This window comes from Myodes glareolus, chromosome 26, assembly GCF_982192425.1.
Source record: "Myodes glareolus chromosome 26, mMyoGla1.1, whole genome shotgun sequence".
In the NCBI taxonomy this organism is placed as follows: domain Eukaryota; kingdom Metazoa; phylum Chordata; class Mammalia; order Rodentia; family Cricetidae; genus Myodes; species Myodes glareolus.
This window is the reverse complement of record NC_142051.1, coordinates 19639491-19657409: the sequence shown is the minus strand read 5'-3', so window position 1 is coordinate 19657409 and position 17919 is coordinate 19639491. Positions and strand designations below refer to the sequence as shown.

The 17919-nt window shown below is 40.6% G+C and overlaps 1 protein-coding gene across 4 annotated transcripts in view; it reads left to right on the top strand.

The window, feature by feature from the left end:
• Positions 1-17919, top strand: part of Caps2 (calcyphosine 2) — a 46345-nt gene that overhangs the window by 11869 nt on the left and 16557 nt on the right. For 2 of the 4 annotated variants that reach the window (XM_085683486.2, XM_048418752.3), the window contains exons 8-12: positions 4034-4101; positions 10953-11072; positions 15629-15703; positions 16361-16456; positions 16553-16646. In XM_085683486.2, coding sequence (XP_085539612.2) covers positions 4034-4101; positions 10953-11072; positions 15629-15703; positions 16361-16456; positions 16553-16646 — 453 coding nt within the window. The remainder of the gene's footprint in view (positions 1-4033; positions 4102-10952; positions 11073-15628; positions 15704-16360; positions 16457-16552; positions 16647-17919) is intronic. The other 2 variants (XM_085683487.2, XM_085683488.2) reach the window with 2 other exon arrangements.

The window sequence follows — 17919 nt, the reverse complement described above, 5'->3', positions numbered from 1 at the left end:
TCTAAATAATAACAAAGCAATAGGCTTTACCCAGCTACACAAGTGTTATGATTTAAGGCAGAGGTTCTCAATCTTCCTAATGCTGTGATCCTTTAATACAGTTCCTCATGCTGTGGTGACCCCAACTATAAATTTATTTCTATTACTACTTTATAACTGTAGTTTTTCTATTGGCTATACATCATAATGTAAATATCTGATATTCGGGATATCTGATATGTGGCCATCCCTGCCCCCCTCCCCCCCACCAATGTGGTCATGACCCACAGTTTGAGAACCGAGATTTAAGGGGAAAAATAATCAAGCTGTAGTCACTTGGCTGCTGTCATCCACAATCTGTATGCAGTGCATTTCACAGTGGAATGGGGAGACTGGTCTTGTTGGTGGATGTGAATCTGTTACAGTTCTTGCTGTATGTAGACCCACACAAGCAATTCTCTGTGCCTACTTACATTTATAGGGATAGGGAGCATTACCAACGTTATCATCTAAAAATAACAAAAGCTACTCACTAGGCAAAATTCTGTCCCGAGGAGGCCTACTCTGTTCTCTCCAGAAGCTGTGCTTGAAAGAGGTGTCTCCAGTACCTCAGTCCCGCAGATACAGTACTTGCCACAACCCCAAACCATCTGAATGGCTATGAATGGATTCCATTTCTTTAACAATGGCATCATCAAGTAGGCCAGGAGGTTTACTTCCTCCCAGTGACACTCCTTTTTACCTGTTTTGCGCCACCTCCTGCCGCCTCCCCCCCCCCCACGGACTTGTTTGCTTAAGTGAACTTTCTCAAGGCATCTAAAAAGAATACCTGTTGATTGTCAAAAAAAAAAAAAAATGCAGCTGAAGCATCTTGATCTAGTTTCTAGCAATTTAAAGGAAGAGCAGAGCTGTGAGCTTTGACAACCCCCTTCTCAAATTCCTTTGCCGCTTTTGCAGTGTGGACAGGACGCCTGCGCTTTTAAACTGCCTCATGCACGCTGACCTCTAAATCAGTGGTTCCAATCTTTGACAGGACCTCTAGTCTAAGCCACCCTAAACTTTAGCCCTCAAGCCAGGCTTTCTGCATGGACACCGGCACAGCCATTAATCCCTCTCTTCTGCTTGCTTTTGAGTTTTACAGCTATGTTTTGGCCAAGGTAGATTTTTTTCCTCTGTAGATAGTTGCAGTACATTTTAGTTATTGTCTACTCTTTGTATGACCCTTCACTATCATAAAAGGCACGTTGCTTTACTTAACATGTATTTAATTGTTGCTCTAAGTTTACTATTAGATCAAACCATCACAGAATGTAGTTATTATTAAGTGATATTGAAAGACCCCCGATTTGGGGAAACTCTCACTCAAGCCTCGGGATGACGCGACCCCTCCAGTAACTCACGAGAGACCGTCCTTGCTGCAATCACGCGAAGTTTAATGACAAGACGACAAGACGGGAACCAGTGCACTGGGGCCGAGACTCATACCCCACACAGGGGAAGAGTTCGACCCTGAGTGACCGGGAGAAGTAGTTTTTATAGGAAGAAACCACGCAGCCCAGTAATCCGAAAGGGGGGCAGAGAGGGTGTCACAGAAAATTCCGAAAATTCCAGTGATAATTACAAGGGGGCAACTCCCTGCCCCTCAAGATCATTCTCAAGGTCATAATCAGCTAGTTCCTATACCAATGATAATTACTAGGGGGTGATAATTACTAGGGAGAATCTCCCTGTTTCTCAAGATTACTCTCAAGATTACAATCTACCTTTATCTTCAGATAGTTCCTAAAACCCTGAAATTGGCTAATCCTAGATTTCTGATTCTTCTCTTTCTGCTAGATTTTTGGCTCTGTTTTCCTGCTAGGGGGATCTGGATTTATCCAGGTCTTTCAATATAAACTCCATTTGGGGCATATTTGGATGTGTGAATGTTACATCTTAAATTTCTGCCAAATAAAAGCTAAATTTAATTATAGACTGCTATTTAGGTGATTGTGCCCATTTCTTAGGTTTCTTAGGATTTTTTACTTCTTATTTTGGTGCTCTGATTTTGACATTCTTATTTGCTATTTTATGCCTACTTCAAATAAGACTAAGGTTCCAAAGCCTCTCTTTAAAACGGGGCCATCGTTTTTCTTTTTATTTATTGGCGTGAGCAGTAGAGATGCAGAAACTGCATTCTGAGATCAGAACACTCTTTGATTTGACTCCTTAAATTGAGACGCTTTTATCTGTCTCTCAAAAGAAACACTTTGGTGTTTGCAGTTACTTGATAAGCTAACTGGAATTGAACAAATCTCCCAGTTGGATATTTCCTAAAATGTAACAAAACATATTTTCAGGTAAGTTGTAAGTGAAAAAATAATGTGAAGACAGTTCTTATAATTTTTTAACCAATTTTTTCATTGAGAATCTCATACACATAGACAATGAAATGTGATCCTATTTCCCTCTATATGATCCACCCAACTTCTCTCCTTATTTCCCACTATACATCCCTCTCCCAACTTTTAATGTCTTATATGAGTGTGTGTGTATATGTGTGTGTGTGTGAGAGAGAGAGAGAGAGAGAGAGAAGGAAGGAGAGAGAGAGAGAGAGGACCCACTAAGTTTGATTGGTGTTGTCCATATACGTATGTGGGTGGGGCAATCGAGGGAGCATGATAAACCTATTATGACCGCACCTTCAAAGAAGAATAAGAGGAATGGTTCTGCTTTGTCCAGCAGCTAATGTCTCCCAGCAACTTTTCAGGAAGGAGTGGGGCCAGGAGAGCGCTTCCCTCTCCTGTGCCAGAATTTTGGTTGTGTTGACCTTGTGCAGGTATCTCTTGCTGCCCAGCGTTTATGAGTACAACACTCATGCCACATCCAGAAGGAAGCATTTATGAAGGCAGTTTGATGCAATCAGTAATCGAATAAAGATTATTCTTATTAATTCATTATATACAGGGGAAAGATTGTATTCTTTCTATGATATAAGTTTTCTTTCCATTAAGCAATTAGCATATTTGAATGTGTGTGTATGTGGGCCTGCATATGCCCCTGTGAACATCTGGGCATCAGGGACAACTTACAGGGATCAGTTCTCTCCTTTCATCGTGTGGGTCCTGGGGATTGAACTCAGATTGAACAAGGCTTGACAGCAGGTGCCGTTGCCTGCTGAGCTACCTAATCAACTGTCTTTAGGTTTGTAATGAAATCTGAATGGTTTCCACAGTTTGTCTTCTCTACTGTGACTTGTTTAGATGAAGTATTCTCTCTCTCTCTCTCTCTCTCTCTCTCTCTCTCTCTATATATATATATATATATATATATATATATATATATATATATATATATATATATATATGTGAGTGTTCATGTTGAGAATCTCCTTACAGCAAGTTGAGATGGGGTTTCCAGGACGTGTCATTAGGGGGGTCATAGAGAAAAGGGTCACCACCTTCTCCTCCTTTGTTCTGACTGAGAAATGCAAGGCAACTTACTGGAACTAGATCATGATGTGTACTGAAATTTTAGTGTGTTCATTTTAGGGAATGGTAATTTAAAATTTAATGGGACTGGAGAGATGGCTCAGAGGTTAAGAGCACTGACTGCTGCTCCAGAGGTCCTGAGTTCAGTTCTCAGCTACCTCATGGTGGCTTAAAACCATCTATGTTGGGATCTAATGCCCACTTCTGGCATGCAAGTGTACATACAGATAGAACATTCATACGCATAAAATACATAAATAAGTCTTCAAAAATAAGCTGGGTAGTAGTGGCATATGCCTTTAATCCTAGCACTTTCGAGTCAGAGGCAGGTGGATCTCTGTCAGTTAGAGACCAGCCTGGTCTTCAAAATGAGTCCCTGGACAGCCAGGACTGTTACACATTGAAACCAGAGAAACCCTGTCTTGAAAAACCAATTTTTTTAAAAAAAGATTTACTAATTGGAATTTAACACCAATAATAATCTATACTTATGGGAACAATCAGCAAAAACATTCATATTTTATAATGTGTGTTAACTGTTCTGCTTTTTGGATAATAAAGTTGTTTTTATTTTATCTTCTCAGGAAACCGTGGCAGTAGAGAAGAAGAAGCAAATGGTTACAGAGCAAATGATGATAGACCACTTATCCAGGTGAGACTAGCTACTCATAACAAATCTGTATTCTGAAGCTGACCACAAAATATCTTTTTCATACAAAGCACCCATGTTCTTGCCAACCAGTGTCTAGCTGATAGCAGTTCCCAAAGTTTCTGTTCATAGCAGTCTTGTCATTTTAGTGACTTTTTTAAAAAAAAACAAAAACACTCTGAGATAAGTAGAAATACTTAGCATTCGGTCTGGGGAGACAGTTCAGTCTGTGAAGGGCTTGCCATGTAAGCGGGAGGACCTACTTTAAATCCTCAGAACCAATGTGAAAAATCAGACATGGTAGCAAGTGCCTGTAGTTTTCATGCAGGAAAGGAGACAAGTTTGTCCCTGGGCCTTGCTTGTCAGCCAGCCTAGCTTACTTCGTGAGCTCCAGGCCAATGAGAGACTCTGTCTCAAAAAACAAGAAGTGTTCTGGGTGGTGGTGGTGCACACCTTTAATCCCAGCACCCGGGAGCCAGAGGCAAGTGAAGCTCTGTGATTTCGAGGCTAACCTGGTCTACAGAGCAAGTTCTAGGTCAGTCAGGGTTGCACAAAGAAACCCTGTCTCAAAAGAAAAAAACAACAACCAAAAAACAATCCCATCCTCCCAAAGCAGGAAGGGTGAATCCTGAGGAATAACACCAGAGCTTGGTCTTTGGAGTATAGTCACATGGGTATACACCTGCACATATGTGCTCACATGATCATATATTCACAGGCATGCAGGCCCAAATCTCTCTCACACACACAGTTAAAAATTCTACTTACTGATTTTATTAAGTATTTTTTATTTAAACTATTTAATTATTTTCTTCCAGCTAATGAATTACATATAAATTAGAAGATGGCATTTTTTATTTCAGCCTTAGATTTCTAGAATTTCTTTGTAATGGGATGTATGCTCCTTTTGGGCACCATAGAATCATTTAGAGTTACCTTCTGACCTATATTGATTGTCACATGACATTGGTTTGTTGTCATAGCACCTGTAGAAAACTGGCTTTTCAAAGATGTGATATCATTTAAGGAGATTAGTAAGGCCTCTTGAGGAAACTAGGACTTACCCTTGAGCCAGTTGCTATGGTTTCCAAATGGTGATGAGCATCCTATCTCTCCATTTACTAGAAATGAATATCCCACAGAGTCACTGTGGTAACCGAGATGACTGGTGTAGAGTTGAGAACTGTGACCATAATTGTCAATAACTTTTAAATCCCTCAGAAAGCAGTGTGAAATATACATAACATAATTTGAAGTGTGACAAAAACATGCTTCATTTGGGGGTTATCCATATTTGTTTAGCATATTCCTTTTCTTCCTTTTTCTTTACTGCATTTGGCGCTGGAGTTTGAACTCAGGGCCTTCCATATGTTGCCTGAAGTGCCAACAAGTTCTGTGAAGTCAGTCTGCAAGATGTCTCTTTCTTTTCATAAGGAAAGTGGTGATGTCATGTCGCTGGTTAAAGGGACTTCTTAGTACTCAGTGTCTTCGCCCATCATCAGCGTTTGTCTCCATTGAGAACTTTAATCCTTTTGAAGAAATGTTCTTCTATTTGCTTGCCTTGCGCTCACCTCACTTGGCTGTTCTTGTTGCAGCCTCTTATTCTCAGTTCTTGTTCATCCATAGTCACTAGATGTGGTCAATGAATTTCATCTCCAACATATTTACCTCCTGATATCAAACTTCTTCCAGTACATCATTAATCTTCAAGATTCTGATTTCCTGTTTTTCTAATCTAAATTTTCTTACATGACCAGCTCTTTTAATTTTCCTCCATGGAAATTCCATTCTTGAAATTATTTAGTTCCCAAGTTTTAGTGATGCCTTTGACCCATTTCTTTTTTCAACTTCAATATCAACTTGACAAAGACTCAGTTCTAGCAAATTAAGTCCATTTCTTATATTGCCACCCTTCTTCTTGTTGTCACTTCCTAGCTCCTGGATAATTTCTTTCAGTTATGACTGGCTTTCGTTGGTTCTTTATTAACTTCTTATTTATTTATTATCAACTTATTCATTAGAGTGAAACAGTTGGAAGACACACCAGATGAAATCATTAATCAATTACCTAGCTCAATCCCAGGAAATTCAATAATTTCTTGATTATATAAAATGTCAAAATTTAGTAGCTAAAAGTAATTTTTTTCCATGTGTCTTCAGGCTAGACTTGGTTGGTGTCTTATTTAGGGTTTCTATTGCTGTAAAGAGACACCATGACCACAACAGCTCTTATAAAGGGAAATATTTGAGGTGGCAAGTTATAGTTTCAGAGATTCAGTCCATGTGGTAGTTTGAATGTCATTGCCTCCCAAAAATCTTATAGGGAATGATGCTATTAGGAGGTGTAGCTTTGTTGGAGTAGGTATGACCTTTTTGGAGGAAGTGTGTCAGCTGTGGGGGTGGGGCTTGAGATTTCCTATATTCAGGATACTGCCCAGTGACTCAGTTGACTTCTTGTTGCCTGCACAATGTAGAACTCTCAGTTACTTCTCCAGCACCTTGTCTGCCTGCCACAAAGCTCCCTGCTATAATGGAATGACTGAACTGTGGAATTGTACACTGCCACCCCAATTAAATGTCTTCATTTGTAAGAGTTACATAGTCATGGTGTCTCTTCACAGCAATAAAAACCTTAACTAAGATGGTCCATTATCATCTTGATGGGGAGCATAGGAACATACAGTCATCCATGGTGCTGGAGAAGGAGCTGCTACATGTTGATATGCAGGCAGCAGGAAGTAGACTGTCACACTGGGAGTAGCTTGAGCACAGGAAACCTCAAAGTCCACCCCCACATCCCTATGGAGACCATATTCCAAACCACCACAGCAGGTCAGATGTCACTGATTACTTAGACAAACCATATATGAACAAAAGAAATGATGTCAGCTCTGAGCTTAGGCCTTAAGAATCTGCATGTATTTCTGTTTATACTTTTGTGTTTTGTTTTCCCAAAACTCTAAAGGAATACTGTTTGGCTTACCAAATAGTCTCCAGAAAAAGATTCCTTTGTCAATACAGCTGGGTTACTTATCCAGAAGCACTGTAGATCATCAGATTCCCAGCCAACTCATATTCACCTGACTTAGTTCAATAAAGAACAGCACTCATCAAAGTGAACATTCTGTCTAGGTGAGGTCACATTGATCAATTGGATCAGGGCTACTGCTACATCCAACTTGAACCTACATTAACCTGTTTTCCAATTGGGCTCTACACCTCCTCACTCTATTCTGCCTTCCCCCTCTCCTGTATCATCAGCTTCTCTCCATGTATCACAAGCTTGCTCCCTTTCTGGAACATGCTAGGTCCTGCTGCTGTCTCCATTCTTTTTCATTATTTTCTCCCCTGTGAAGATGGCATTTTCCCTAGAAACCTATACTGCTGTTCACTCATTTTGCTTCATATTTTTCTATGGAAGTCACGCTGGTTCAGCTTGCTGTAGACACTGCTACTAGTTAAGGGCATTCTTGCTATTATGAAACAGCATAACCAAAACAACATGGGGAGGAAAGGGCATTTTTGGCTTACGCTTTCACATCACTATTTATCACTGAAGAAAGTCAGGACAGAAACGCAAATAGGGTGGGAACCTGGAGTTCCTACTAATTATGGCTAATCAGTGGCCATAGAGGGGTGATGTTTACTGGTTTGCTCTCTCAGAATTGCCTGGGACCACTAGCCCAAGGATGGTACCATCTACAATAGGCTGGGCCCTCCTTTATCAATCACTGATTAAAGAAATTCACTCTAGGCTTGCCCACAGCCCAATTTTATGGATGCATATTCTCAGCTGAGGCTCCCTCCTCATGTCAAAAACTGTCTAGCAAATAATCTAATAAGTAATTCATAAATTCTTGTTCATAGCTTCAAATCCACTTACCATTTCTTCTCCCATAGTGTAGTGGTTAGAAAGAAAATGATCCCCCATAGAGAGTGACACTATTAGGAAGTGTGGCTTTGTTGGAGTGGGTGTGGTCAGTTGGAGGAAATGTGTCACTGTGGGGGTGAGCTTTCTGGTCTCCTATGCTCAAGCTCTTCCTAGTGACACAGTTCCCTTCCTGTTGTCTGTGGATCAAGATGTAGAACTCTCAGCTCCTTCTCCAGCACCATGTCTTCCTGCATGCCTCCATGTCCCACCATGATGATAATGGACTAAACCTCTGAAAGTGTAAGCTACTCAATTAAATACTTTCCTGTATGAGACTTGCCATAGTCATATTCTCTCTTCACAGCAATTGAAACCCCATCTAATACACATAGCAATCATGAATGTGTAGTGTATGTCGTAGTCTCTTACATTGTTTATTTTCTGTCTTCCTCTTTGGTGCATGTGCTCCCCAAGGGCAAGATGCTTTGGGAGCTTTCTCTCGGCACAATTGCATTCCTGTGGCCTGGTATTGTATTTGTACAGTGCATTATCATCAATTTATGAGTAAAAACTAGAAAGGGGAACCTAATGGGAAGCAGCAGAGCAGAATTTGGTGTTTAACCACATAACTAAAGGATTTGTTGATTCTTTATATTTTCTCTCTCCATGTCTTGATTTTTGTGTTTGCTAAAATAAGTTCAACATTTCATATAACTCTAACATTCTGTGTATATGCACTTAACATTGAGTGGTACAACTGTTGCATGTGTGTGCAGACATGAGCAGGGAGGGAGAGGGTGGGAGAGAGAGATAAAAGAGAAGTGATGCCACTTTTCAGTAAATTTTGGCTTAATTCTGGAAAATTAAAAAAAATTTTCTTAATTAAAATAATGGTTCTTTGGTTTCACAAATAAATAGTATCTAAAATATAACATAGAAACACTTAAAGCTTTTCTGGTTGTTCCCACAATTGAGGAAACTTAATCAGTTCATAAATTCCTCTATTTCTCAAGTGGTATTTTGTCTTTGAAGGCTCATGACACCTTTTACCATGTTTGCTCATTTGTAATTTTTAGAATTTAATTAATTTAGAGAATTTCACATATAAGTACTATATTTACATCATTTTCCCTCTGTCTCCTCTCTCTTATTCCTCTTGTGCCACCCTCCCCAACTCATGGGCTCTTATTTTTATTACACACACACACACACACACACGTACACACACACACACACACACACACCCTGCTAAGTCCCTTTAGTGATGTTCATATGTCTCACTTGGGATTGAGTAAGCTATCAGGGACTCATTATTGAAGAAGACTGATACTCCTTTGCAGCAGTCTCTAACTGCCTGTAGCTCTTCATCTCAGTGTGGGCCTTATGAGGCTCCCTCATCCACGTTAGCATGTGTTGTCATTTTTCAGGTCTTATTTAGGCAGCCATATTGTGGAGATTTCATGGGTATAGCTTTCCTGGCGCATACAGCAGATCCTATCCACAGGTGACATCCTGGTCCTCTGGCTCTTTCAGTCTCCCTATGTTTCCTTCCATGATGTTCCCCGAGCCTTAGGCTTAGGGCTTGTGTTGTAGATATGTGTGGTATACTTGAGGTTGGGCACGCCAGAGTCTGTTATTCTCTGAAGTTTTTCCACTTGGGACTTTCTCTAATGATCTCTGTCTTCTGAAAAAAGAATCTTTTTTGAATGAGCATGAGATACACTCCTCTGTGGGTATAAGGGTATTTAGAATATAGCTACAAATTATACTGGTTTAGGAAAGCGGTTTCCCCCAGGGCCCAATGGCCTCCTCAAACATGGGTGGTTGGCCAGGTTTGTAGTTCCAGGTATGGATGTCCTCCTATTGAGCTTCAAGTCCAATTAGCCAACCGTTCATTAACCCCAGGCAATATGTGCCCCTTCTGAGATATCTTGGCATTGTCCTCAATGCTGTCGTTAGTAGGCACTGGAGTTGGTAGGGCTACTGATCACCTTTCTCCCTTGGCAGCTTGTACAACTTCTACAGGGATTATAGATTTAGTATTATAGGGATTATAGCCTCAGGGAGGAGGTTCTAGGTCAGCTCCAATTGATTTCTTCAAGTCCTCCATTCAGCATTCATGGCATCTTCAGCAATATGGTCTTACCTTCAGTGTCTCTAGGAGGCAACCAAATGCAATGACAATATTGTTTTTGGAGTCTTTGAATTCCCTTGACTAGCAACTCAACAGGGGGGTTTCCCATGTTAGGCACTTGGATTTTTGTTACATAGTCTATGGCTTTTGGGAGGAGAATTGCCACCCTAGGTGGTATAACTGTATTAAAAATACATGTGAGTATACACGGAAGAGAGAATCTCCATTGACAATTGTCTCTATCAAACTGACCTGTGGACATGTCTGTGGGACCATTTTCTTGATTGTTGATTGCTGTAAGACAGCCTAGCGCTCTTTGATTGGTACCATCCTGAGGCAGGTGTTCTGGACTGTAGCTGAACCTGAGCCTGGGAGAAAGCCACTGCGTATCCTTCCTCTTGGTTCTGCTTCAAGCTCCTGCTTTGGTTCCCTTGATCATGAAACTGTAAAGAGTAGATGAAATTAACCCTTTTTGCCCCAAGTTGCCTTTGGTCAGGGCTTATACAGAAACAGAAAGCAGACTGGGGCAAGTCTTATTTACCAACATCCCTCCCCGTGTTATCAGAGACAAGCAAAGGGTCTGAAGAATGCCTAGAGAGAACCATGAAGCTCTCATTTCCCTTCAAAATTTCTAGGTGTCCCGATGTTCTATTTGGATGAAAATACAAATAACTTCATTCACCTTTTGTGGATATTATTTGAATATTTTCAGTACACTCATGTGTGGCAAGCATTATTATGACAACAGGACAGATGGCCATCTGGTGGCTGACCTTTTCAAATGGCTTGAAAATAAGTGAGCTCACGTTTTGTCACGCTAGACACTAGCGTTTGTGTCTTCCTGCCTAGGGCTGTCATCAGTGATCCAGAACAAGGTTTAAACACTGAGGAACAAGAGAGTTCGCATGTCCCTCCAGACTCAGAGAGGACGCCACCTCGAGTTAGGAAACGAACTCTGCATGAAACGAAGTAAGCAAAGTGTAATGATGAATTGTTGAAATACATTTCTATACATGTCTATGTTTTTCAAACCATATAAAGAACAGTAAGTTTTGAGATTTCAGATCTCAGTGCCATCTCCTTAAAATTTTTATTCTTTCTTCTGTCCTTGCATTCCAAGCTTTTGCATTTATAGTTTAGAAGGAAGGTCACAATTTTTCAGGGTAATATAGACGGGAAAATGAGCAATATAATACTTTAGACACCTCTGCCTGGGGATGGTACCTGGATAAATCAGACTTATGTAATATATAAAGGACCATCATTCCAGACATGCCCTGCCTGTTAACTAGTTCATTTCATTCTAGATCCCTAGGAGGGTAACCATGCCTTTGACACATAGTCTAGGGGTCTTATTAGATCCTAATTGTAGCCGTTAATGGGAATGTTTCCAGTCCTTTGGCATAGCCCACTGAACTTAATGACTTTACTGAAAATTGACATTCAGCCTCATATTTAATAGGAAATCTATTGTACACAATAGCTCGTCTATCTTTTCAGACTGCTATAAATGTTTGTCTTACCATTTTGTCTCATTCTTAGTTTATTGTTTTTACATTCAAATATTTGAGGGATAATGTGCTAGATTCCTGTTTTCACACAGGAACCATTCCTACAAACAATGCATTGCTGTGTACAATATTTTAAAACAATAAAATTTATTCACATACTTCTAGAGATACAAAGTCTAAAAATAAGGAGCTGACTTAGTCGTGTCTTTCACAGCTTCTGAGGTTTTCTTTATTCTTGGACTCATGGCCTCTTCCTCCATCTTCAAAGCCCAGAATAACTGGTCAGAACTTACGATACTCCTTTGTAGATAAAACTTTATCGCATGCACACAACACACACACACACACACACACACACACACACACAGAGAGAGAGAGAGAGAGAGAGAGAGAGAGAGAGAGAGAGAGAGAGAGAGAGATGGTTGTATTGAACCTGCCTGAATAACACAGATAATCTCCCTATGGTAGGCTCTTCAACTTAGTCACAGATTCCAAGTTTCTTTCATTATGTATGGCTAACATTTCTGCATGTTCTGAGTGTTAGACTATGCTATCTTGAGGGAGTAAACCATCACTTGTCTACTGTATATCTAATATCCATTCTGTATATTTAATATCTCTACTGTATATTTAAGTGGTTTCCTTTTAAAGTAAGTTGAAATGAGGCATAATTTCAAACAGTGTACACATTTGAAATTATGATATAGGAACCACGACAAATAGATCAATATTCATGTGTCCAACTCCCACATGGAGACACTAAGCATGAACAATACCCCATAATGACCACTGTCCTAACTCATTCTTCTCCACTTCACCGCTGAGTCCTGTTCTTACTATGTCCAAACCCCATCGATTAAAATTAAAAAAGAGAAAGCAGAAAATTTGATGTCTACGGTTTAAAGTCTTTTAAATTTTATTATGTGACTATGCATATCGCTGCCTGAGTATGTTTACTTGAGCACCAGTGCCTGGGGGAGGCAGAGAGGTTGGATCCCTTGGTGCTGAAGTTGCACACAGTTATGAGAGATCCGGCATGGAGGGGTGCAGAGATTCAGACTTGGATCCCCTGTAAGAGCAGCTTAGGTTCTTAACAGCTGAGCCACTTCTCTAGCCCTGGATCTAGTCCCCACACCCTGCAATACTATCTATCTGTCTGTCTGTCTTTCTTCTTCTCTTTTACTGTCATCGTCGTCGTCATCATCATCATCATCAATATAATATGATGCTTTATAAAGATTCTCAATGAAGTATGTCTAATGCTTGTTCCCCAATATTATTTTTAGGAATGTCCTCCACGTTGTCATTTTCAGTTGTTTTTTTCATGCTGTCCATCATTCCATTATGTGAATATATCACAACTTATGACTCACAGATGCTTAACACGCCTAGTAACTTATGGATTATACTGCTGTGAACTTGCTTGTGCATACTCCCTTATGCTGAGTGAATACTTTGCCTCTATGGACCACTTAGTATGCCCATGTTCAGCTCTCCATGGCACTGGCAAACAGTAACCCCGGAGCCGGAGGCAGGGCGAGGGGTCTAATTGCTGTCCATCTTTGCCAGCCCTTGGTGGTGCCTGTCTTTTTCATTGTCTCTCTCCAACTGAATGTGTATTGGTGATTTTATTTTGCATTTCATTGCAGACTAATGATGCTGATTAATTTTCACGTGTGCATTGTTCATCCAGATGTCCTCGTGTGGAGTTTGACCAATTTTCCAACCTATTTTTAGATTGTCTGTACACTTTGTCTCATCTGTTTCCCTGCACCTGTCTAAGTATTGCTTCATACCAAATACACGCAGCTCGTTTACAGGCAATCCAGTTCAGAAAAATCCCATGGGGATTGTTGATTAGGATTTTCAGATCCATGGCTTCCTAATCTTTTGTTTTCACCAGAGAAGGAGGAAGAGGAGGAGGAGGAAGAGGAGGAGGAGGAGTACAGACCCCCGCCTTTTCTCTGGGGACAGCCTCCAGCAGATGCATACATTCCATCGCTGTGCCTAACTTTATAGATTTTTCACCAGTAAAAAGAAGCAGCTAGTCTGTGTAATTCTAGTGCCAAACAGTGTTGTTGCTGCACACCTAAACTGTGCTTTCCACCAACTTTGTCAAACAGTTACTTTTATTTAGTATTCAATGTGCTTCATTCTTCCTTTTGAACGGATTGAGAACTTAAATAGAGAAACATGTGTGCTACTTTGGGCACCTCGAACCTAATGTGGCACTCTGCATTTTGTAACATAAATATGTATTTGCTTATATCTTTTTGCGATGACTCTAGGATCCTTGTTGCAGTTACCTCACCTCTCACCTTTGCTCGTGACTAAGAAATAATAAATTGTAATAAGAGCAAGGTTGTTTCCACATCTGTTATGGGCTCATACGGCTGTAAGCAGCGACCTATCCTGTCTTCCACGATAAATATGTTTATTCAACGGGGATAGTAGCACTTACCTCACAATTTTATTTGTAAATTTTATTGCAAGCATTAAATAAACCACTGGATATTAAAGTGATTTGGTGGTGACTAGTGTCTACAAAGCCCTCAATAAATGGCAGCCAGTCCTGCTGCCGCTGCTCTTTTCCCAGCATTTAAAGTCATTCCAGGAACATAGCGAATGCTCGATGACTTCATTAGTTCCAGTGGGTTACACCGAATTGAGATGCTGCAGCCTTCAGGGCCCCTCCCTGTGTTCCCAAACTCTCGTTGGGTTAGCAGACTGTTCTTTCCTAGCTCCAGCTTCTATTCTGTGGGTGTTAGAGGTGTTAGAGGGGCAACACCTTTAACTGTTTCCAGTGACTACTGTCTGCATTCTTGCTATCATACCCCTGCTATTTCATTATTCCTGCAGTTTTCATAGAGCTAGATGAACAGTAATGGCAATCATTGACTCTTTTTCTTTCTTTCTTTCTTTCTTTCTTTCTTTCTTTCTTTCTTTCTTTCTTTCTTTCTTTCTTTCTTTCTTTCTTTCTTTCTTGTTTTCTTGCTTGCTTCCTTCCTTGCTTGCTTCCTTCCTCCCTTCCCTTTTCTTTTTTGAGACAGGGTTTCTCTGTGTGTCTCTGCTGTTTGGAACTCACTTTGTAGATCAGCTGGCCTTGAACTCACAGTGATTCACCTGCCTCTGCCTCCCTGAGTGCCGGGATTAAAGGTGCATGCCTTCACCGCCTGGCTATCATTAACTCTTATCCCTTAAGGTAAAGGATATCATTAAGAATAGGGTATCCAAGGGTGTCCATTCTAGTTTTGCTTCATATTTTAAAGACTTTTAGGGCTAGGAACCTTTAGAATGTCAGCAATGCTCTCTGTAGAGTATGAAGACATATAGTTGTTAGACCCCAAAGCCTGAGCTTGGTTCATTCATCCAGCACTCTTTCTCAGCATTTTCTGGTGAGGAATAGAATCAGCTGTTAGAGACAGTTTGACCGATCGGGCTCAGGGTGTCAGGATTTGCCCTCCTGTGTAGTAACGTAGTGACTTGGAAGTAGGCATATGTTGCTTTGGTCATACGGCTCATGGTGCTGCATCTCTGGGCTGTAGCTGATTCTGCCATTGTACTCCCCTTGCTGTTCACAGGCAGGGAATTCTACCCATACTCCCATCTCACAAGGACAAGAATCTTTCACGTGAGGTGAAAGGTGCTTTTGTTGGTCACAACTGCAGGTGGTAAGAAACCCAACACTATGCTGGGAGGAAGGCATGAGAACAGGGTTAGAAATGGGTTCTGAGCTGGTGGGCAGGCTCTGGTCTGTAGCCCCAGCACATGCCGGGGCTAGCACAGACTACATAGTAAGGGTATAATAGCAAAGGAAAGGAAATGGAAGGAGAAGACAGTGGTATGGCTCAGGGCACTGTGTCTTCTGTGTCTTTATGTATTCACACTCTGAATTTTCATTTTCAGTTTAAATCTGTGCCCTTTCAGAATCTTGCCACAGCCCTTTGGTGCACTTGTCACTTGTATCAATTGTGATTATTCAAAAATAATGACTTACAGAATGTGTTTTGGCAGGATAAGAACCACCTCCACATTAACAGAGAATGACCTTTCTCAGAAGGTAGAATTTGATGGGAGGGTCTTATCAAGGTAACTGTCACTTTATCAATTTTTTTTTTACTTATAATAATATATTCTCTTCTTTCATAGAAATGTCAAGATTAGATAAATTTATACTAATACTGAAATATGTGAATTTTGGGGTTAAATTTAAGCCATGGCTTTATTGTTATATAAAACAGGACACTGTAAGATAAATATTTTATGTAAGAATATTTGAAAGTAAGACTTTTGAAAAGATTGGATTAATTAGTGTATTATGAATAGACGATTCTAAATCATTTAAAAATTAATTTTTATGTCCGATGTTTAATTTAGTTTTAGTTAACAGATTGCTAATAGAACCAATGACAAAGAAGATGGCGTTTTAAATTTTTTTTTACCTCAATCTTGTAAATTTTGCAAGCTTAGCATTTTAAAACCTGCTTTATCTTAAGTCTCTGTAGCTTAGCAACCTGCGTTGTAACAGAGCCAGATGCTCACCACTGTTCAGCCTATGTCTTTTCATAATAGATATTTCCAAATCGAACTGAGTCGGGGCTTTCCACAAGCGGTGGTGTGTTTCCCACAAACCCGTGTGACCCGTACTCACTGCCACACATTCAAGGGACTTAAGTTATTGCTGCTCAAGATAAATGTTCTTAAGTTTCCTATTTAATTTAAAAATCATTGACATTGTTTTGCTAGAAATGGACGCGATGCCTGCAGAGAACTGATCGGGTTTTTCTTTACCCACGACCAGTCTCTAACTGTGTATGAATATCGAAAGTTCGGGAAAAACAGGTAGGCTTTGGAACACTGTTAAGAACCCTATAGAACTGCTTCCAAGGGGAACTGGATGACTTCATTTTGTTGTCGCTGTTGCTGTTTAACTTCTAGAACAAACGTGCTTCCTTTCATTAAAAAAGACATTTATAGTCATCAGTGTGGACGCAGAAAAGGGAAGCAGTACCGGCTCGGCGACTTCTATACTGTAAGTTTGAGTGTGGGCTGGCACTTAACGCCTTGTGTCAGACTGTGTGCATGGCTCTGGTGTGGAGCAGGAGGTGAGGGTCCAGTTTATTTTCGCGAGCAGAGACATTTGTGTGAATGGCGAATGGACGTTTCCCAAGAAGGCTCTGCTTCCCAGATAAATCCCAATCATAATCGTAAGCATAATATTTATTTTCTATAAGCATACACACAATGTTCCTTAGTGGAGACTGTTGCCAACAGAGCGTGGCTCTTAGTACTTTTGAAACTCTCTGTAGGAGGCCTGTTCTGGGTAGGAGGCTACCTTGGTAGCCCTGGGAGCCATAGTACAGCTAAGGAGGTGCTTGATTTTCTTTGTAGAGTGGCACTGTCCTCTGGAGCTGTGACTATGACAGCCTTTATTCTTGTGACTCTCCCGTATCCCCCAGTGTGCTGAATTTTAAATTATTAAATTCACGTACAATTACAATGAAACATTCTCTGTACCGATAATCCCTATAATACTAATAAATGCTCACATTCTAAACACTGGAGATAGAAAACTGGGTAAGCCAAAGCCATTCTTTGCTTTGTGGTAACTGGAGTATAATGGGAATCAGTTACGGGTCAGACTGGGGAAACAGTGGACCCAACTGTATAAACTGTAAGACTTCCTAGAAAAATGCTGTCAGAGATGAATTAACGACTTGTCATCTCAGTGCTAGGGTGACAGAGACAGGTCAGTCTAGCTTTATGGGCTGGACACAGCTTAGTTTTCTTGGTGAGTTCTGGACCAGAGAGAGACCTGGTCTTATAAAAAAATTAAAAGGGTGGATCGTACATACGGTATGCTACTTAAAGATGTTCTCTGACTCCCACACACAAGCATCCATTCTCTCCCACAACTAAATAAAAAGTAGGCTAATATTAAAAAGCAATATGTAATATATCAAGGGGCCACTGAAAAGAGGATGTTGGTAGAATGGAGAGGCTATATGATCAGATTTGTACTTTAGAAATAGCTTTCTGATTTCAATGTGTGGGATGGTTTGAAGACCAGGCACATAAGGCAGGCATAGATTGGAAGGATAAACTAGGAGAGAACTCATGGTGTGTGTGTGTGTGTGTGTGTGTGTGTGTGTGTGTGTGTGCGCGCGTGCGCATGCGTGCGCTGCACTACCAAACCTGATTTTTTTACATGGATTCTGGAATTTGATCCTTTCCTCCTGCTTGCAAGATTAAATTCTCTGCCAACTGAGCAATCTCCTCAGTCCAAGTCGCCTTTCTTTCACCCC